Genomic DNA, 22,519 nt, shown 5'->3' on the forward strand with positions numbered 1-22,519 from the left:
CCAGGATTTGAACCCGGGACAATCGGCACTAATAAATTAAAAACAAAATAAAACACACGCAAAAATATATTTTCCAAATAGCTGATCCTGTTAAAGTTGCTGGATCGATTTTATCAGACATAGCTAGGGACCACCGCAAGGAAATTTTGAAATGTTTCAATCCGTACCGAGGTGTGACCGTCGTCGGGGGTTTTTCGGTCTAAAAAATGTGACCCATATTAATATATTTAATATGGTTTTCTTTCGTTATAAAATTTAATATTATATAATTCTGACGACCGGTCTGGCCTAGTGACCCTGCCTACGACGCCGATGGTCCCGGGTTCAAATCCTGGTAAGGGCATTTATTCGTGTGATGAGCATGGATATTTGTTCCTGAGTCATGGGTGTTTTCTATGTATTTAAGTATTTATAAATATTTATATATTATATATATCGTTGTCTAAGTACCCTCAACACAAGCTTTGATGGGTTGAGCTTACTGTGGGACTCAGACAATTTGTGTAATAATGTCCATTCATATTTATTTATTTATTTAATATGTTTTAGGAGTCACTGAAGCTAGCTATCACTATACATACGTCTGCCGGAGGCCTGAAAATACTGCAGTATGCAAAGGATGTCATTTCACCTTGTTTTTCAGCAATAGAAATAACCATAGGCAAGGATTTTACGTAAGTTTTGATTTGTAAGCTGTTCTTTTAGTTAATTCTGTGTTTTTACTGAGCCTCTAAAACGCCTCACACAGTCAAAAGATTTAATTTGTGACCCATTTCGTACCTTGTCACAGTAACAAACAACACGAAAGTCGCTAGAGACCTCATACTACTGTCACTGTGACAAGGTACGAAATCGGTCACAAATTAAATCTTTTGACTGTACAGTCAGCCAAGAAAGTGGTTTACCACTTTTCGACTCTATTACTTGATAAATAGAGTCGAAAAGTAGTTAACCACTTTCTTGGCTGACTGTACAAGGATGACTTACTCTAGTAGAACGGTCCCGGTCCGGGCCGAAGCCTCCGACACTTCGTTTAATATGATGGATGATCGATGATCACGTGATGATTTCTATAGATGACGAAGTGTCGGACGCCTCGGCTCGAACCCGGACCGGTTCCATTACCGTCTGAACTGAATGTATGAAATTTAAATAAAAGTGAATATTTATTTTTAGTTCAAATATATATCGTTGTCAGACTAATACCAAAGTGAATTTGAAATAGAGGTGGATTGTCAAAGAATACTTTGTAGCGACGTAAATTTACTGCCATCTTTCAACACATGATTAAAACTTCTTACCGGGCAGTACCTAAAGCTTATGGCGCCCGAAACGATGCTGCTATTATACCTTTGGCTTTTGATCTATTAAATTTCACCACTGTTTGATATTTAACAAATTGAACACATATCAGTGAAAGAATACGGATCAAAGTCAAATGGCGTTCTACCTAAAAGTTTTAAATATGTGTCGAAAGATGGCAGTAAATTCACGTCGCTACAAAGTTTACTTAGACAATGCACCTCTATTTCAGATTCTCTTTGCTACCTAAAGGCACTGTTTAAGTTTATTCTATTAGATAAAAAGAAATTGATCTTTGATATTTATTACCATTTTCTTCACAGACAAGACTGTGTTTACAACATGACAGATCTACCCCTGTCGGATGGAGACACCCTAGCGTTATACTTACAAAGGGCCGAGGATTTAACCCCGATACCAGTAGCGCTGCGAAAACCCGCCGGAAATCTTGTTCAGGTATTCTTTTATACACTTCGGAGTAATTAAAACGGTTCACTTTTAATTAAATTAATTTAATTATCATTTCAGTTGTTTATAATCCATAGATTTTGTAAGTTTATCTAAGCTACGTACCTACCTAATAACTAATGTTAGTATTTACTAATTAACCTTACATCTAAAAAGGAACAAAACAACGTGCAGGTCGCCCAGTCACAACTACCAGGTGCCTCCATATTCGACAGTCGTATCTATCGGATAATACTTTCAGAAAGCTGTTGGGATTGCTTCTCGCTCGTTGCATTACGGATGCTGAGCGCTTGCAAGATGACATCGAACCCGTCTGTGCCGTTAATGGAATTGACTGTACAAAGTTGTCATTATATCAAACTAAGTCAAAGTCAAAGTCAATATATTGTTTATTCAAATAGGCCTAGCAACAAGCACTTTTAAATCGTCCAATTTTACAAATATCATCTTAATCTAAATATCAGAGCAATTTATTGATGCAGTTATTTTTTTTGTTCTCAAAAAAAAAACATTGAATTATTATAGATATGTCAAACTTAATAATAAGAATTTCACAAAAGGATCGTCAAACACCAAAATTGTATAAAATACTAGTATAGAAACTTTCTAGAATAAAATCTAAATGTCAAAAAATACGGTATAAGTATATACATTGAATTATCAATTTCATCATTATTAACATAACAATAAATAATTCATTATTTACAATCACAGTTAATCCCACAGTGTTTCATCATTCATGTAGTCTTGTGTGCTATAATAGGCTTTAGAGATAAGCTTACGTTTTACATAATTTTTAAATTTACTAACAGACAATTCAGTTATAATATTAGGAAGTTTATTGTAAAATCTTACACAATTAAGCCAAACCCTAATTAAGCTAAAGCTAAAAGCTAAATTAAGCTTAAGCCTAAGCCTAAACCTATACTATAGAGTGCCATTCAGACTCCTCATTATCGCTGTTATTTATAACCATAACCCTCCCACCCTCCGGTAGGTACACGAGTATTATAACCAGTGATCGGAACTATGGAAGTAAAACTTTAACAAAACTTATCAAGCGGACGTAAAAAGAGTGCTTATAGTCTTAAAAATATTCGAATATCTATGAATGTAAATATTTTTATGGCTTACGTACTATACTATTCCTATCCCTATGGACATGAATATTTTTAGGGCTGTATGCACTATTTTATGTCCGCTTAACAAGTTTTGTTAAAGTTTTACTCCTATAGTTCCGATCACTGATTATAACCATAACAGCCTATGTTTTCAAATTTCGTTGTCACTTTTAAAATGAGCGCTCACGTTCGCATTCAAAAACCAGTAAATAGTACCTATATGACCATCAATTCTGCTATCAATTTCAAGGCACAGTATATGTTTCTCAACGGTAATAATAGTCATAATCAATATTCCGTATACAACATTATCAAAATTAAATCCATCATCATCTTCAGAAAGCAGTTTGTCAAAGTTTAGAAGCGATACATTTTAATTATAGGCACGTGATTAATTTTCGTTTTCAGCGAACGACATGGCCCTCGAGCAAGTTTCGCCGGTATTTCGTCGTACACAACTCTCTGTCACCGACTAATTCTACCAACACGATCTACCTGAGGACCCTTCTTATATATTTACGGTAAAATTGAGTCAGATTTTTTTTATACTACGTCGGTGGCAAACAAGCATACGGCCCGCCTGATGGTAAGCAGTATCCGTAACCTATGTACGCCTGCAACTCCAGAGGAGATACATGCGCGTTGCCGACCCTAACCCCCTCCCATCCCTTGTTGAGCTCTGGCAACCTTACTCACCGGCAGGAACACAATACTATGAGTAGGGTCTAGTGTTATTTGGCTGCGATTTTCTGTAAGGTGGAGATACTTCCCCAGTTGGGTTCTGCTCTAGATCTGGAATGACATCCGCTGTGATGTGCCCTACCACACAGAGCGAGATGACATTTAGCCCTTTAAATTGTCGACATACGCACGTATAGTGCTAGTTACCGCACTAGGGCGGTAAAGTAGCACCATATGTACTGTAAAAAACTTTATGATTGTAGATTTTTCTTAGCACTCATTTATGTTTGTCCTACGGTGGAATTTTATTAGATCGATATGACATTGCTTATTTTTAACGAAAGAATCCATAGCCAATATTTAAGTAGGTATATGAACAAACGGCCGGTGTTTTTGCAATATCATGCATAAATGTAATTTCATCCCTCATCTATCTTCGCCCACATACGTCTAAAGGGTAATAATAATATATTCCATCCAAGATTGATATACGACCGATCATAATTAAATCACACAAAATTAATTTCAGAAGTACCGTAAAATGGTCCTAGATACTTTCCAATATTTGCTCCAAGTTAAGGAAATTATGAATATTTTTTTCATATCTCATGCTCTGAAAGAGGGTCATTGTTGTTCTAAAAAGTGTGCAAAACAGTGAGACGTTTCTGCACTAGAGTATTTTACTTTCCCATTTTATTTGTTTCTTTCAAGTATATTACGGTAAGCAATTAAAATCTGGTATTCAATGGATTTATTGTATCATTTCCAATCTGATATTTAACTTCCCATTCCATAAATTACGTTAATTTTACCTACATTGAATTTTAATAATTGAAAGTACCCTCAAGAAATACTGCAAAAGTTTATACTTAGTCATGTTTTTAAGGTTCCGTACCCAAAGGGTCAAATACGGGACCCTATTACTGAGACTTCGCAGTCCGTCCGTCCGTCCGTCTGTCACCAGGCTATATCTCATGAACCGTGATAGCTGAAATTTTCATAGATGATATATTTATGTTGCCGCTATAACAACAAATACTAAAAACAATAAAATAAATATTTAAGAGGGGCTCCCATACAACAAACATATTTTTTTTTGCCGTTTTTATAAATAATGGTACGGAACCCTTCGTGCGCGAGTCCGACTCGCACTTGCCCGGTTTTTTTAATACACATGTATTTTACTTTCCAACTGAAATGAAAAGTAGAGTGCTTAACTCGGGCCAACACCACCACACCCGGCCCGATTCGAAGAATTATTAAGACACGTTTAAGATCTTTAAAAGGTCTTTGAAAGATCGACAACTAAACGACATGTCAAAATTGACGTTTATTTCGATTCCGCTGTGATCCCAATAAGATCTATCTACGATATTTCTAACGTCAAATTGACATTGGTTGCCGGAATCGAGCTGCTTCCGTCATTTATACGACATACAAACGATATCTAAATAAGAACTTAATCGTTATCGTATCTCATTCTTCGAATCGGGCCGACCATTTCGGTCTCGGACTATTGAGTGCCTTTCATCCCTTGGTTAACAATTTACTAATATATTGTAATTTTTAAACAAAATTACATATAGTATATCCAGGACTACTTGACCGACCGGACTCAGGCAGTAAGAGTGGGAGACCGATATAGTACAGAAGAACCTATTAATTATGGTGTGCCTCAGGGCAGTGTCCTTGGGCCAACCCTTTTTCTCGTGTATATAGACGATCTCTGTAGACTTAAACTCACCAACGCACAAATAATAACCTTTGCTGATGATACTGTGATAGTATTTTACGGAGAATCTTGGTCAGAAGTTAATAATATTGCTCAAAAGGGTTTCGATTTAGTCACACAATGGTTAACTCAAAATTTACTTACGCTTAACTTAACTAAAACTAAGCTCATCAATTTTAGTATAAGAGATAAATATCGACCTGCAGAGGATACGATATCCATCAAGGCTCATGTAGACTGTGATAGGAATAGAATCTGTGACTGCCATGTGATTACTGAGACTACATCAATAAGATATCTAGGCTTACAAGTAGATAAAAACCTTCGCTGGCAAGAACATATTAACAGTCTTACCAACAGAGTTCGGAAAATGATCTACGTTTTCAAATCGTTAAGACATGTGTGTGACCAGAGACTCTTAATCTCAATTTATTATGCACTGTGCCAGTCCGTCATATGTTATTGCATCAATATTTGGGGAGGTGCAGCTAAAACGACCATGCTTAAGCTATAGAGATCACAAAGGGCGGTATTAAAAGTCATGTTATTTAAAAACTTTCTTTACCCAACCACATCTATTTACAATGACTCCTGTGTTCTAACAGTAAGGCAATTGTTTATTAAACATCTCCTTCTGACGCAACACAAAAATCAACCAGCTTTTTCAGCATCACGAAGAAGACATGACATTGTATACGTGGTTCCTAAATGCAAAACTAAGTTCGCTAAGAGATTCATAACTGTTCTAGGTCCAACTATTTACAACAAAGTAAACAAAAAGATAAATTTACGACAACTTACAAGATATCCCTGTAAATTGATGTTGGAAAAATACATGAAATCACTGAACTATGAAAACACGGAACAACTAATTACTAAGTAAATGGCCAGGCACACATACACACACAAAACACTCACTCAAACACATACACACACACATACACACACATACAACCACATGAATACATAAAACAAACTGATACACTACCAACCCTACACATACTCACCTAGTTAAATAATCGGAAGAGTCAATAGCAAATAATTATTGGTTAATAGTATAATTTATCCTTAATAAGTTGATCGGCTTGCTTTGCATATACTACTTGTTTACTAGTTATACGCACTGCCGTGCCGCGTTGCAGCGGAGGGTCGTATGTTAGCGCTAGTCCTTAGTGACATGCGTCCTTTTGCGTTGGTGCGACTGTCGCGTACTAATTAGTTGTCTGCTACTTCCAACAGTTTTATTTCTTTTGTGTTTAACTTTAACTTACCCTCATATCTAACGATAAGAAAAGTCATGTTATATTAATATTAAATAGTTATAATAATTACACATTAATGTAAACAACGACAAGGGGAATCCTGATCCACCGTGATACAGTTTTTACTAGTACGGGGATCAGATGACGCTTACTCAATGTTTCATTGCATTTACCTTAAAACTTGTTTATAAATTATTTACAATGGTAAGTTCACCTTGTATCATTTATTACTTGTAAGCAGTTGTGAGCTATCATGTAGCTAAATAAAGTTATTTTTTTTTAATTATTATTTATTAGTATAATACTACTTAGGTTTTATTTAATTTGTTTGAATAAAGGATATCCGCCATGTTTGTTTCAAGTTTTGGTTAAATGAATGAGCACATACTGGCTCAATAAATTTAGAAACACGTGTATGTGAGGCTGGTATTCCACCTGTCCAATTTCTCGGTCCAATATGTATTTACGTCTCACATTTTGCTTAATGAGAGAGTGAGACGCTATGCACATGGGACCAAGAAATTGGACAGTCGGAATACCATCCTAAAGCATGTTATCTACTTTTGTTTCATATCCCGAAGGTATTTCCTTTGTTCTAAAAACAGCTTTTATACAGTTTCTCAGTCTCTGAAATGATTTAGAACGTTGCCCGTGTTACTTTGTCGACATATAATATGTTATATGTCACAAGAACGTGGGATGACAATGGGATTTTTTTTAATATCACGACGGTGGCAAACAAACATACAGCCTGCCTGATGGTAAGCAGTCACCGAAGCCTATGGACGCCTGCAACTCTAGAGGTGTTACATGCGCGTTGCCGATCCTTTAAAAATCCTTTCTCCTTCCTTTCTCCTCCTCCTCCTTCCATCCTTTAAAATTTGGCAGCTTTTGTGCTACTTACGATCGCCAATATAAGTTGCGCTATAGATCGCTTCATTCATGAAGACGCGTGCCTTGACTCTTATTAAAGGTTGGATTTGATAAATCTGCGCGTCATCGTGGATGACACGAACTGTAACGGAGTAGGTATACAATAGGGTTGTTTCCATCTAGGGCAGAATTGTATCCCAATAAATTCATTTGGATTATAAGAACATGTTAAATTACTTTTAGGGGACCTGTAATGACCATATTTTTGTAAATATTGAATTTAAAATATCTTTTGTCACACGTCACGTGACCAAACTAGAAAAGTCTTTGAAGATTCTGATGACGTCACAACTCTAGGATTGACACTGTTGACAGTTAGGCGATAAACAACAAATGACAAATGTCAGTTGACAGTTCGTATCTTCTACGTGTATATGTAGTTATGTGTCAAACCGTAAACTGTGACGTCACACAATTTTCAAAGAGAGTTTTGGGCGCGAAAGCGTCTGTCAAAATATATTTTGTTAATTTAACATATTTAAAGTGTCGTACAGCTGCGTTCGTGACCCACAAATGGGCTCGCCGGAAGATCAGCGCTGACTTTTGGGTTAGCATTAATGCTGAGGCGGGACCATTTCGTGGTATATGGTATACTTTTGTATGTCATAGTTTATCACGAATAAATGCTATGATTTCTGATTTCTGATTTTCTAAAGTCGTTTTTAGTATAAAAGTTGAATTTTAGGTCTTATTACAGTCAGCAGCAAAAGTAGTTGAGCGGGCGAGGTGTTCATAGTGACGTTCTTATCTACTTTTGACCCCGTCACAACTTGGAGCCTATATAATCTACACACATGAAATTTGGCATTGTTTTAACAACAAAGTCGGATTTAGTTCATTTTGAACCCTTTATGCCGCTCAATAATGGGTACCTACTTTTAGTTAACTAAATACATGGTGTTTTTTTAAGTCTGTTCATTAAATTTGCGGGTTCATTCCTGAGCTTTAAATAAGTAACTTTCTCAAAGAAACCGGTATTCTAATTAACTCCATTTTGGAGATAATCAATTTTATCTTTATCTTCTTTTTAGATTTATCTTCATCTGATAAAGCGCCTATGAACGTGTACACTTAGGGCCCGTTAACACATTGATTATTGTTTATTATGAGTTTATACATTTGCAACTAAAGGCAAGTAATATCTCGGACGATTGCTATTCGAAATGTCTTTGATATGTCCAAGTTTTCAATTGTTTGGTGAATTTAGAGATACTGTCCGTGATATAAAACCGCTATTAATTACTTTTTACGATAACAAAAAAAAACAACAAAGACTTAGGTTTCTCTGGCATTTAGTTTCCTTAAATGTACTTAGGCAATAGCCCAAAGTTAATGGAGTTTAAATAATTTATATTGGAGCCCGATTCAGATTTAAGATCTTGTTATGCTTTTGATCTAAATTTGATACGACTTTAAAGATCGCCCACGCTGATGCGTTGATGAGAAATTAACTGAACGTCGTGTCGGCTTTCAATATACGTGGCACAAATTTTATTGAATTCAATCTAGCTTATGATCAAGAAGTTTTATACAGCATAAAGTTAAATTTATTTTCAAAAACATGTTTGAAATGGCATATAAACAATCTTATTACTAAAAAAAAATTAAAAGTATAATTATTTCCTCTCAGTATGCAGAGAAGCAAGTCTCTCAGCACGCACATGACGATCGAAGCACAATACGCCACGAAGCAGACGTATACTCGTTCCATCACAACTACCCTGAAAATCGAGCATGAGATGCCTAGCGCCGGTGTTTTGAAGGGACTTGAGGTACGTGAGAACTAGTATCATAACACATGACGATCGAAGCACAATACGCCACGAAGCAGACGTATACTCGTTCCATCACAACTAACCTGAAAATCCAGCATGAGATGCCTAGCGCCGGTGTATTGAAGGGACTTGAGGTACGTGAGAACTAGTGTCATAACACATGACGATCGAAGCACAATACGCCACGAAGCAGACGTATACTCGTTCCATCACAACTAACCTGAAAATCCAGCATGAGATGCCTAGCGCCGGTGTATTGAAGGGACTTGACTTGAGGTACGTGAGAACTAGTGTCATAACACATGACGATCGAAGCACAATACGCCACGAAGCAGACGTATACTCGTTCCATCACAACTATCCTGAGAATACAGCATGTGATGCCTAGCGCCGGTGTATAATTGAAGAGACTTGAGGTACGTGAGAACTAGTATCATAACACATGACGATCGGAGCACAATACGCCACGAAGCAGACGTATACTCGTTCCATCACAACTAACCTGAAAATCCAGCATGAGATGCCTAGCGCCGGTGTATTGAAGGGACTTGAGGTACGTGAGAACTAGTGTCATAACACATGACGATCGAAGCACAATACGCCACGAAGCAGACGTATACTCGTTCCATCACAACTAACCTGAAAATCCAGCATGAGATGCCTAGCGCCGGTGTATTGAAGGGACTTGAGGTACGTGAGAACTAGTGTCATAACACATGACGATCGAAGCACAATACGCCACGAAGCAGACGTATACTCGTTCCATCACAACTATCCTGAGAATACAGCATGTGATGCCTAGCGCCGGTGTATAATTGAAGAGACTTGAGGTACGTGAGAACTAGTATCATAACACATGACGATCGGAGCACAATACGCCACGAAGCAGACGTATACTCGTTCCATCACAACTAACCTGAAAATCCAGCATGAGATGCCTAGCGCCGTTGTATTGAAGGGACTTGAGGTACGTGAGAACTAGTGTCATAACACATGACGATCGAAGCACAATACGCCACGAAGCAGACGTATACTCGTTCCATCACAACTAACCTGAAAATCCAGCATGAGATGCCTAGCGCCGGTGTATTGAAGGGACTTGAGGTACGTGAGAACTAGTGTCATAACACATGACGATCGAAGCACAATACGCCACGAAGCAGACGTATACTCGTTCCATCACAACTAACCTGAAAATCCAGCATGAGATGCCTAGCGCCGGTGTATTGAAGGGACTTGAGGTACGTGAGAACTAGTGTCATAACACATGACGATCGAAGCACAATACGCCACGAAGCAGACGTATACTCGTTCCATCACAACTATCCTGAGAATACAGCATGTGATGCCTAGCGCCGGTGTATAATTGAAGAGACTTGAGGTACGTGAGAACTAGTATCATAACACATGACGATCGAAGCACAATACGCCACGAAGCAGACGTATACTCGTTCCATCACAACTAACCTGAAAATCCAGCATGAGATGCCTAGCGCCGGTGTATTGAAGGGACTTGAGGTACGTGAGAACTAGTGTCATAACACATGACGATCGAAGCACAATACGCCACGAAGCAGACGTATACTCGTTCCATCACAACTATCCTGAGAATACAGCATGTGATGCCTAGCGCCGGTGTATAATTGAAGAGACTTGAGGTACGTGAGAACTAGTATCATAACACATGACGATCGGAGCACAATACGCCATGAAGTGGACGTTTACTCGTTCCGTCACAACTACCCTGAGAATCCAGCATGAGATGCCTAGTGCCGGTGTACTGAAGGGGCTTAAGGTAAGTAAGTAAGTAAGTAAGTAAATATTCTTTATTGTGCACCATACATTTAAAAATAGACAGGAAATGAAAAAACACGTAAAAGTTAGGTAACACCAGGCGGTCTTATCGCTAAGAAGCGATCTCTTCCAGACAACCTTTGGGTAGCAGGAAACTATGAACTTACAACATTGAACGGGTAGTGCCGATATACATATAATTCAACAAAATGAAGACGCAAACAATATAATACATACCCACATACTAATAAAATAAATACATATATACATACATACATACATTATATATTATACAATCATAAATAAAGGCAAGTTAAGGCAGCGAAAGGTAGTGAGTCTTCAAAAGATTTTTGAAAACGGGAAGGGATTTAGCACGTCTAATGTCTAATGGCAAAGCATTCCACAGCCGAACAGCACGAAAAGAAAAAGAGTTGCTATAAAATTTTGATGATGAAGGTGGTGGAACAAGGAGATGCATCTCCGCACAGCGCACCGAGGAAAGATAGTTGAAACGCTTTTTAAGATATAGAGGGGTGGAGGGGTTGAAAAGAATGTTATAAAGAAGTACAAGAATATGAGAGTTAGGTAAGTTATATATTCATAACATTATATGAATCTGCTTAATAAATGACGATCAAAGCGCAGTACACGAATCGGTACACTAGCTCTATCATAACTATCTTAATAGTTCAGCATGAGTTGCCCAGCGCTGGCGTGCATAAAGGGCTTGAGGTTCGTGGAAAGCAATAAGTTTCTTAACACATAAAGATCGAAGCACAATAGGTATGCTACATTTTCTATATATTTTGATTTAAATTCCTTGAACATTATTACTGTACATGCACCAACTACCAAATCGCGTAAAATTTTCGTAGGAGCCATTTTAAAAGTTATTTATATGTAGGAGTTACTGATTGGCAACGCTTTGAATCTTAATGTAATTTTTATAATTTCTGCCAGATATGGGGAGGAGTGCTCGGCGCTCTACTATCCTGCTATGCTTTGGTGCAGTGGCGGGGCGTTGTGCGCAGAGGTGGACTCCAAATATCTCTGCTGCCTTTGCTAGCCGGAGCTATAGCTGACGCAATGTATTTTGTAAGTATTACCATCGGTCTACAACTCTACCACCGCCAGGCTAGCCAAGTGATAAGGCCCCGGACTGGACGCACGAGACCGTGCAGCGAGCGGCAAATCAAGGCTGTTCACACATTTGGTGGAGCGCAATGTATGAATGACTTTGATTTGCCACTCGCCGCGCCGCCGGCCGAGTGCATCCAGTCTGCGACCTACATAATTGTTAGTCAATCGAAACTTAAATAATTTATGGAAAGGATTACGTGACGTCATGGGGAGGAAACTAGAGTGTCAGCCCACGTAGCGTAGCGTAGTCATCTCTCTCTATCACTCTTCCATATTAGTGAGACTGTGACAGTTGCATTTCGTTCGCCACGGAGCGTGAACGATATGTACGTTGGCTGTGCGGGCAGGCGTTCTCGGCTCCGTTCGGCTCAGCATTGCTCCGAGCAATTATTGGGGTTCGCAAAACTTGACGTTCCTTTGCGTGCACAACCACATATAAGATAATCTCATGAATTTTGACAACCCTAAAGAGCCGAAAGGGATAGTTCCATACATTAGAAAGGGACAACGTTATTCGGCCCTGAATCGCTGTCAAGCTTCAGTTTTGTAGGAAGTTTTCTTTCTGTACGGTACGTAGTACTATTATTTATTCTGTGGTGACGTTTCGTTGCATCTGTCATAACGATACTATTTTAATTTTCGATTGGCATTTGTCACACATCAGCTGTTTAATTCGGCTGCTCATGCTTTGATCGCATGTGCGTGCACACCCGGTTGTAATGTATGGAATTATATGTCAGCTGTAATATTACTATCAATTGCTGTCAATTTTTCACTCCAAACATGACAAAGAGCGTGTGCATGCGCAGGGAGCTGAAACTGCAATAGGTACATACGTAGGTATCAGATGTGCGTTAGCGTCTAATGAAGCATTATCCACACAGTTAACTGATTAATCGAAACATATTACAATCATGTAAATACAAAAGGGATGTTGAGTATATTTAAAATACATTATTTCTCACCATGCACAAAATAAAGCACTAGAAAATTCATGGAAAAACCTAGCCCGCAGCTATGTATTTAATTAATAGGAAAGAACTATAAAGAGTAAGTAACTTGACCGTGTTGCCACATGTCTATGTTTTGTATAAATTCTCTAGTGATTGCAGACAGTTCAGAAAACAAAACTGATTTTACTTGTTAATCAAATACCCAATTGGTAATAACTGTCGGCACTAGGCGGCGTGGTTGGCGACGCTGCACGCTTTAGCAGCTGAAGCAGGCTCACATGGACTGACGCTGCCGCCAGCGACTGCAGAAGAGCATATCGTCAGGGCATTCATCTACTCCTCCGTATCACTAAAGGTACTGTACTAATAGACGCTGCCCGCTTTAGCAGCTGTCGCAGGCTCACATGGACTGACATTGCCGCAAGCGATTGCTGGAGAGCACTTCGTCAGGGCAGTCGTCTTCATGTCCATATTACTAAAGGTACTGTACTAATAGGCGCTGTACACTTTAGCAGCTGAAGCAGGCTCACATGAATTGACGTTGCCGCAAGCGACTGCTGGAGAGCACACCGTCAGGGCATTCGTCTACTCCTCTTTATCACTAAAGGTACTGTACTAATAGACGTTGCACGCTTTAGCAACTGACGCAGGCTCATATGAACTGACGTGGCCGCAAACGACTGCTGGAGAGCACACCGTCAGGGCATTCGTCTTCACGTCCATATAAATAAAGATACTGTACTAATAGGCGCTGCACGCTTTAGCAGATGACGCAGGCTCATATGGACTGACGTTGCCGCAAGCGACTGCTGGAGAGCACACCGTCAGAGCATTTGTCTTCACGTCCATATCACTAAAAGTACTATACAAATAGGCGCTGCACGCTTAAGCAGCTGAGGCAGGCTGACATGGACTGACGCTGCCGCCGGTGATCCCGGAAGAACCATCGGCAGAGCATTTGTATTCTCCTTTATATATACTTGCACTGCGGCAAAATGCAGCGTTTTTAAGAGGAATTCCTAGTTGCGATTTTTCCATACAAACGCTCTCGACTGATTCCTCCCTGGATTTTTAACCTAGAGCAGTGATTTTTTCAAATAAGATCAATATCATCAATATCTGTGCCGCTATGTTTTGCTTTTTTGGATTATTTTATTTTGATGAAAGATACAGCGCCTCGAAAATCGCAAAAACGGCTAAATTGAATTGGCTGTAAAAAAAGGCACAGTATACAAATATGACAAAAAATATCCAAAAAATCAAAACATAGCGGCATAGATTATTTCTTCCTCTTGCAATTTCTAAAATTTCATAATGATTAGTTGCGTTTTGGAGGAGGAAACAGTCGAGAGCGAAACCTCGATTTTTGAGTTTTTTGCGAGTGAATTTCGGTCCGAGCTGCAGTTGTCCTTATCGCACGAATTGGAGGCGGAGACAGTTTCTAAATATACGTACACAGAAGGAATAGTGATGGGCATAACATCCTTATTAGGGATTGCAGAACCGGTACTGTTTTAAAGAACTGGGATTTCCCGGTACTTTCGGAACTGGTCTAATTATTTCATTATTTTAAATAAAACGACAGCATTTTGCGATTTTACCACCTTTCGTATTATAATTTAATAATCACATTTTCTTTTATTACGTAGTAGGCAACTTAGAAATATAGTATTTTACATTGCTCACACTTGTGCGTCACAAGTAAAAGATAACTACTTTGATATTTGCCACTAGATAGCAAATTTAATGAAATTACATTGACGAGGGGATTTATATATAAGTATCGCAGTCGTATTGTATAATCCGCCGTATTACATTACGGCTAGCCGATATCAAAATAAGGGCCATTTAGAAATGCGGCGGTTCAACGATTAAGGTATGTTGGAAAAATACCGGATGCGGATGAAGAACGTAGGACATTCATTTCCCCCTAATTTGGCTTTATTTTTTAATGTTGGCAACATTGTGTAAGACGCCATTTCATTGCGCCTCGACTGTCAGTGTCCCCGCGTCGCTCAGGGAGTCGGGCTTGTGCTATGTGCAATCACAGAGAGCAAGGTAAATTTCGCGAATTCTTCCTTCTATCCGATCTTCGCTCTGTAATTTATTTTGCGTATTGTGATGAAACTGTGTTTGTTTTTGTAATTGTGTTAACAGACCTAGCACTGCTGTAGACCGATATCCGATCTTGACCCTTCCAGGTAAAGATCGGACCAGACACAATCAGATCTTTACCTATTTAAAAAACAGCAGTGATTATCAAACTTTAAATTTTCTTCAATTTACCTACTGACCTTAATTATCACATTTATTGTTTTCTTGATCACACTTTCGTACCATTATTTTTATCCAGTACCACTACCAGCGTGACGGTTACTGACAATGTAATTTTTTTAATTTCCGCAACCCAAAGGTTGCCTTTTAGCGATAAGACCGCATGTTGTTTACCTGTGCTTATGTGTATGTTTTCTTTTGTATTGTTTTCTTTTATTGAGGTGTGCAATAAAGAGTATTTATATTGTATAGGGATGATGATACATGTTGAAATTTATAACAAAATCGAGTAAAATAGATAGCAAATGAGCAATTTTTCGCAATAAAGTACCTACACATACGGATGCATATGTAGATGTGCACGCATACATACATTGCTAGTTTCGGATAAAAAAAATAGAGATAGGGCTTCGAAATTAGTTTCCTTAAAATGCTTCAAGAGGGCTCTCTTTTCCTATATATTTACTTTACTCTTTACATACGATCCTTACATTTTATCAAAAAAAAAAAGATTGTATATCAACTATATATATACATAATTGCAAAATTAAACCAACAAAATCGCAATTTTAATTATTTTCCATACTTCAAGATGGGCTCTCAGTGACCTTGACCTTTTTAAAGAACTACTTAGTCTTTCTAAGTTTTTAAGTTTTTAGTGATTTCTAAGTTTGATTCTTATTTTTTTGGCGACCTTCATTAAAAATGACTGGGCACGATTATTTTTTATTTTGATTTTTGTCCCTCCTACTTAAGTACTTCATATCTTCCAGTACATTCCATTCAATAAACAATACATTTACACTTTCCCTAAACCTGTACAGTTCACGAAATCTTAAATTGTCAAAACTACGCAACGTATCTATTATTTTAGTGGTTTTTTTTTTATTACTTCGGGTAAACCTTACAATAAGAGGTTTCTTTGCACATTGTTTACTTATCAAATTGCCTTATGACATAGGTATCAAAGTTTGAGAGCCACAATTTTACCAATTTTTGTATCCGGGTTAAGATCGGATACAAAAGGGTAGACACCGGACCTATTTCTTTGTGATACCTCTTTCCATTAGAAGCAAGTTTTTTTCACCATCCAATGTTCTCCCTTGATGGCAAAACACTCGTTACCCTAAAAAAAAGTATGTCTCATCTTTACACAGGTACAAAACTAAAACCGTTCTATATTGAAGATTACCAAAATTCAGGTCGAATCTACGGTTATTATTTAACGATTCGCTACGTACTTCAAGAATCTGTCACGTGTTGAGATCTCGAAAAAATATTTTTTCACGAGTTCTCTCAATTGGTCCCAAAATTGTCCGGCATTATCCCAACATACTTTACCCAGATTGTCATTGCGATACGTTCTTCAATAAGGCGGCCCAAGTTTAGCCCCATCGTACTACAAGTTAAATAGATTGTTGTTTAACCATAGGTATATTTATACCTACTTACAAAATTTCACAACACACCATGATCACTCCCAACTTATTGATCGGATAGGTACAGTCAAGTGTAAAAATATGGGTGTACACATCTTACTCAAAAATATGTCCCATAGCATCTTATTCCAGTGTAATAAGAGCGTAGTACCATATTTATGAGACGATTCTTTCGATACATATTTTTGCACTTGACTGTACGATGACAACCGAAGCTGAGACATCATTCTTTTTTGCAGTTTTTACCTATATGGTAATTAATATCAATCAATCATTTATTATTTCGTCATCATAGGTGTAAAATACATTTAGTACAGGTGATAGGGTGTTTGGTATTAGGGTGTAATAGATACAGTATAATATAAAAATGAAAAACAATATTACGTGGTAACAACAAAAACAACTTGCGTCGGGCAGCGCAGAATAAATTCCGTCTGGCTCGCGGACGATGTCAACGGAACGGAGTCTCGCGTCTGTGTGCGCGCACTCACACTTAGATAGCTCCGGCTCCCGCCCACCGCAGCGCGACAGAAACATAGCTTCAAAAATTCGAGATTTGAAAAGTTGCTCAGCTAGGAATTGCTCTTAATAAATACTTGTTTTGTATATTTTTAGGCAATCAAAACAGCTTGGGTAAACTGGCGGCAATGTCGCTGTGACATCTTCTTTCTGGATTGGTCAGAATATAATCCACCAATGAAGGGTAAGTAAAATTTAAATCAATTCTAACTTAAAACAAAACTGTAATTTACAACAAAATAATTTCATCAAACTGACAACCAGGGGCCCATTTGTGTCGCTTAACTTCAAATTCGGATAAATCCATTCAACCCTCTTAGGAAATATCTACCCTATTACTTTATCTTAATCACATCTTAATACCAATATCGCAAAATCGAGTTGGATTTATCCGAGTTTGAAGTTGGGCGACTTATTGCACCAAGGTGCCAACTGACAATAACAATTTCCTGTTAATATTTGGGTTGAAAAGCAACAACGATATTTAGCGTTAATATTTACAGATGTAGTGCATAATTGTTTTTCATCGTATTTTCTCGGAAACGTTCGTATTTGTCATGCTACTTCAGTCACCGTCAGAATTTTTTTGTACCGACACTGACTGAAATAGCAAGACACGTTCGTACGTTTCCGTGAAAGTACGATGGAAAATAATTATGCACTACATCTGTACTTATTGAATCAGCAATATACGGTGAATTGCTCGCGATTGAAAAATTCTTAGGTGACAATTGTTACCGTGGTTAAAAACGGGGCCAGCAGGACGATTTTAACTTCAGAATCATGGATAGTGACATACTGAAAGATCATAAAGCTCGAATTGCCCTCCAAGCTTATCTCGTCGATCAGTCATGTCATGGCCAGGTCCATATTATATTACATACAGCCAGGAAAATATTACTTATAGCCAGGGCCATATTATCTATTTCAGTATCGCTACGAGTGGCCCGTTTCGAGTAAGTAGTACAGGGCACGAGCAGTTAATAATCTATTTTTTTAATTTGGTCAACAGATACAATAGCTGACAACAATTTGTGGAAGACCATGATGGTAGCTCGAGAATGGTCCTCAATGCAGACGAAGAGACGAGCCAACCCTGGGTATACTGTAGCGCTGGCTCTCGTTATTTTGCATGTAAGTTTCATTATCTGTCAATAAATACGTCGACGTGGTTATCTATCTCATCTCCGAAAACTTTCCTTGAAACCCTGAAATTTTCATTTGACCGAACGCGTGTTTCCTAGAAACGTTGAATTTTTAGAAGCGTTACCAATCTCAACTAACTTACCCACAGAATGCTTTTTTTCAAAAGTTTGGAAAATTTAACGGTTTTTGGAAAAAACGCGTTCGGTCAAATGAAACATCGGGCAAACATATTTCGTAGTTGCGACATGTTACCGACGTACCTATATCAATATTGTCTTCAAAATGTAATACTCCGATTTGACATTTATTCGGTACTATCGTAAATGAAATGGCGTGGATTTTAGCAAATTTGGTATGCATCGACACATATAGCGACGTAACCAACCAATGGCACATTTGAATTATTCCGGTCACCGAATTCGATTGTTTACTTATGTGAGGTCGGCGGATGCAACATTAATTTAGGTACCGAATAAAACTGGCATATCTTTTTTTTATATAACGTCGATGGCAAACAAGCATACGGCTCGCCTGATGGTAAGCAGTCGCCATAGCTTATGTACGCCCATGCGCGTTGCCGACTCTAACAACCCTCCCTCCTCTCGTTGAGCTCTGGCAACCTTACCGGCAGGAACACAACACTATGACTATCTTATTTTTATTTATATATAATACCTTTAAACGAGCAATTTTCGTATATATATATTTCGGAGATCCCGAAAACGGATCTAGCTAAGGAATCGATTTCTTATCTCTGAGAAAACGCGCATTGTTGAGTTTTTATATGTTTTCCGAGCAAAGCTCGTTCTCCCAGCTCCCAGATATTAAATATTTATTTTAGACGTCAAATTAGCGAAAAATAAATGCCTTAGCCATTATGTGTTTCAATAAATATTATTCTTTGAAATTGTCATAAAATAAGTACTACTACCAATAAAAGATTAAAAAAAGAGAAATCCCACGCCCACTGGGAAATCACAGTGGGCTTGGGATCGCCCAAGTCGGGCATAGCCTCTGCCTCTACTGTCCCTTATTCTTACAGGTCCTTTCTCCCTGGCAACTCACCTTGCCCAACAGCGCAAGCTACACCTGGGCCGTGGGAACACTGGCGTGGTGGGCGGCCTACACCGCCGTACTGCTTGCGCAGTGGGTGTGGGATCGGATAGCGGGGTCCCCGACGCTGGGCGTAGCGCGCGTGTGCGACGGTGTGGGGTTGTCGCTGCTGGTGTTTCAAGAGGAGTTTTATGCGCATTATGTGCATGGCAGGTGAGCTTTAGGATTTTTTAGGACACACGAATCAAACGAGGGTTGCATTTTGAATGTTTCAATTTTGAAGAGTTTTTATAGGAAAAAATGAGTAATTTAATAAATAGTTCCAAGGAGTATTCCATGTGGAAACTCACACCCCGTGTGACGAAGGATAAGGATTTTTTTTGGTTATAGTAAAAAATAATTATAAAAGAGTACCTACTTACTATAAAATCCGAATTTGTAGTAGGTAACTATTACAAAATCCGAATAAAATCATTTTTAGGGTCTGTACTAACAAAAGATGTATCAATATAAGTATTACTTGGTATTACATTACCTATATAATCGACAAGATGTCTATCTATACTTCAAAGAGCGATTTATTACTAGGGTCAAGTGGACGAACAATGAACATGGCACGTACTGCGTAGGACGACTGTGCGAGACATAACTGCCCTGCCCACTCGTCATAAATACGAGTAGAAGAGTGTCTGTAGACTACGGATAAGCTAGCAAACATAAGACTTTTTTCATTTATTCCACCGAAATATTACTTCTCTGCTAATTTTTTATAGCCATTTCCGTCACTAGAAAAAGGCGCGAAATTCAAGGCGAGGTAACGATATGTTATACGTGGCGTTTATAGTTCGTGTCATCCACGATGACGCGCAGATTTGTCAAATCTAACCTTTAGTAACATGATAATAGGAATCAAGACACGCGTCTTCGTGAATCACACGATCTTCATAGTGGCACCTCCACACGGTCACTGTCAATTCGATGCAGAATTAGCAACTACCGAACAACGTCATGCTCTCCGACCACACATCAAAGTTACTGCTGAACAACGACACTTGAAATTGGCAAAATCATCATAGATTTGATGGAGGCCATATTTTAAAAGAAGAAGCTTCACGTTAGCTTGATCTGGCCGCCGCGTAGCCAACGTGCAAATCGCTTACGCTCCGTAGCGATCGAAACGCAACTAAGCTGTCACTGTCGCACTAATATGGAAGAGCGATACAGAGACAAAGCTTTTCATTTCGAAGCGATAGCGATTGTCTTGCCTACGTCGCTTGGCTCCAGTCTGACTAAAATCACGCTACACAGGTTCTACCAAAAGCTCGATTCATTCTAACTAGCACTGTAAGAATATAATACACGATCGAAGTATCTCGGGTCACCGTGTCAATAGTGCTCGTTAACAACGGTCACAGCTCACAAACTACCCTTTAAATGTCGTCGGTAAAGCTGTCCGTCCATAAGTCACACTACACAGGTTCTGCCAAGAGCTTGACTCCCTCTAACTAGCACTGTGAGAATATAATACACGATCGAAGTATCTCGGGTCACCGTGTCAATAGTGCTCGTTAACAACGGGCACAGCTCACAAACTACCCTTTAAATGTCGTCGGTAAAGCTGTCCGTCCATAAGTCACACTACACAGGTTCTGCCAAGAGCTTGACTCCCTCTAACTAGCACTGTGAGAATATAATACACGATCGAAGTATCTCGGGTCACCGTGTCAATAGTGCTCGTTAACAACGGTCACAGCTCATAAACTACCCTTTATCTGTCGTCGGTAAAGCTGCCCGTCCATACATTTCAATTTCAAATCATTTATTTCAGAAAGATATCCATAGTTGTTAGTAACAAAAAGTTTTAGTATAACTATATATTATATTTATCACAGTGAAACAATCATCAAACATAACCCCGTGAGCAATGTAAAAGGTTCCAGTGCTTCTGGAAGCGCCCCTCATATCGATCTGCAATGGTGTTTAGTATGCTGATTGGACTGGGATTGGACTGGATAAAAATAGGTATTCATACTCTTAGCGCCTAGGATTTTTTATTTGACGCAGAGTCAGCTCGGCCCGACAAGTTAGACTGAAATCACTAGGTTCTACAAAGTGCTCGCCTCGCTCTCATTCGAGCTAAGACCTAAGAGAATATAATACACGATCGAAGTATCTCGGGTCACCGTGTCAATAGTGCTCGCTAACAACTGTCACAGCTCATAAACTACCCTTTAACTGTCGTCGGTAAAGCTGCCCGTCCATTGAGTACATAAACGGCCCGATTCGAAGAATGAGAACGAAGATTCTATTCATAGCGCTTAGCATTTTATTTCATATTGAAAAAACGTTTTAGCATGAAAGCGACATAACTCTGGGGCATACAAAATGAGGTTGAATTTTACAGGATGCAATGTTTTACTTTGGGAAATAAATGTATAGGATACTTTATGGGCTTTTTTTGTACTACGTCGATGGCAAACAAGCATACGGCCCACATGTTGGATCTACTGGTTGGATCTATCGAGATTGAAGGCGTGTTGGTAAGCAAATTTGAGGAATAAATAATATCAATGGATCTCACACTTCGTTGCAACAGTTGTAAACCATCCCACTCCCACTTTGTAGGCAATTATATTTTTATCTCTTTTTGTCCACTGATGGCGAAATGTTATGTTATGACCGTCGTAAACTCAAGATTCGCTCCTCTTTTATGTTACCACAGATCTACAGTTTATAAGATTACGTGTCAAATATGTTATTATGTTACCGAATAATGTTCGTCATTTGCAGACAGAAGTTTTTGTGGCACAAATTAGTGTTTGACAAAATGAAACATCGATAAATCCGTTATCGATGAGTCAGAAGTAGATTACATCTTGTAATTATTAATTATAATTAAAAGATGTAACTTCTACTGCTGTAAATTA

General features: G+C 38.5%; 1 protein-coding gene across 1 annotated transcript in view; it reads left to right on the top strand.

Moving 5' to 3' along the window:
• The window catches only part of LOC133527942 (meckelin-like), a 96,275-nt gene that overhangs the window by 11,735 nt on the left and 62,021 nt on the right, over positions 1-22,519 (top strand). The window contains exons 7-15 of the mRNA XM_061865143.1: positions 550-674; positions 1,626-1,758; positions 3,300-3,412; positions 9,130-9,271; positions 12,029-12,163; positions 13,391-13,516; positions 17,490-17,577; positions 18,406-18,527; positions 19,582-19,805. Of these exons, the coding sequence (XP_061721127.1) occupies positions 550-674; positions 1,626-1,758; positions 3,300-3,412; positions 9,130-9,271; positions 12,029-12,163; positions 13,391-13,516; positions 17,490-17,577; positions 18,406-18,527; positions 19,582-19,805 (1,208 nt within the window). The remainder of the gene's footprint in view (positions 1-549; positions 675-1,625; positions 1,759-3,299; positions 3,413-9,129; positions 9,272-12,028; positions 12,164-13,390; positions 13,517-17,489; positions 17,578-18,405; positions 18,528-19,581; positions 19,806-22,519) is intronic.

This window comes from Cydia pomonella, chromosome 18, assembly GCF_033807575.1.
Source record: "Cydia pomonella isolate Wapato2018A chromosome 18, ilCydPomo1, whole genome shotgun sequence".
Lineage (NCBI taxonomy): Eukaryota > Metazoa > Arthropoda > Insecta > Lepidoptera > Tortricidae > Cydia > Cydia pomonella.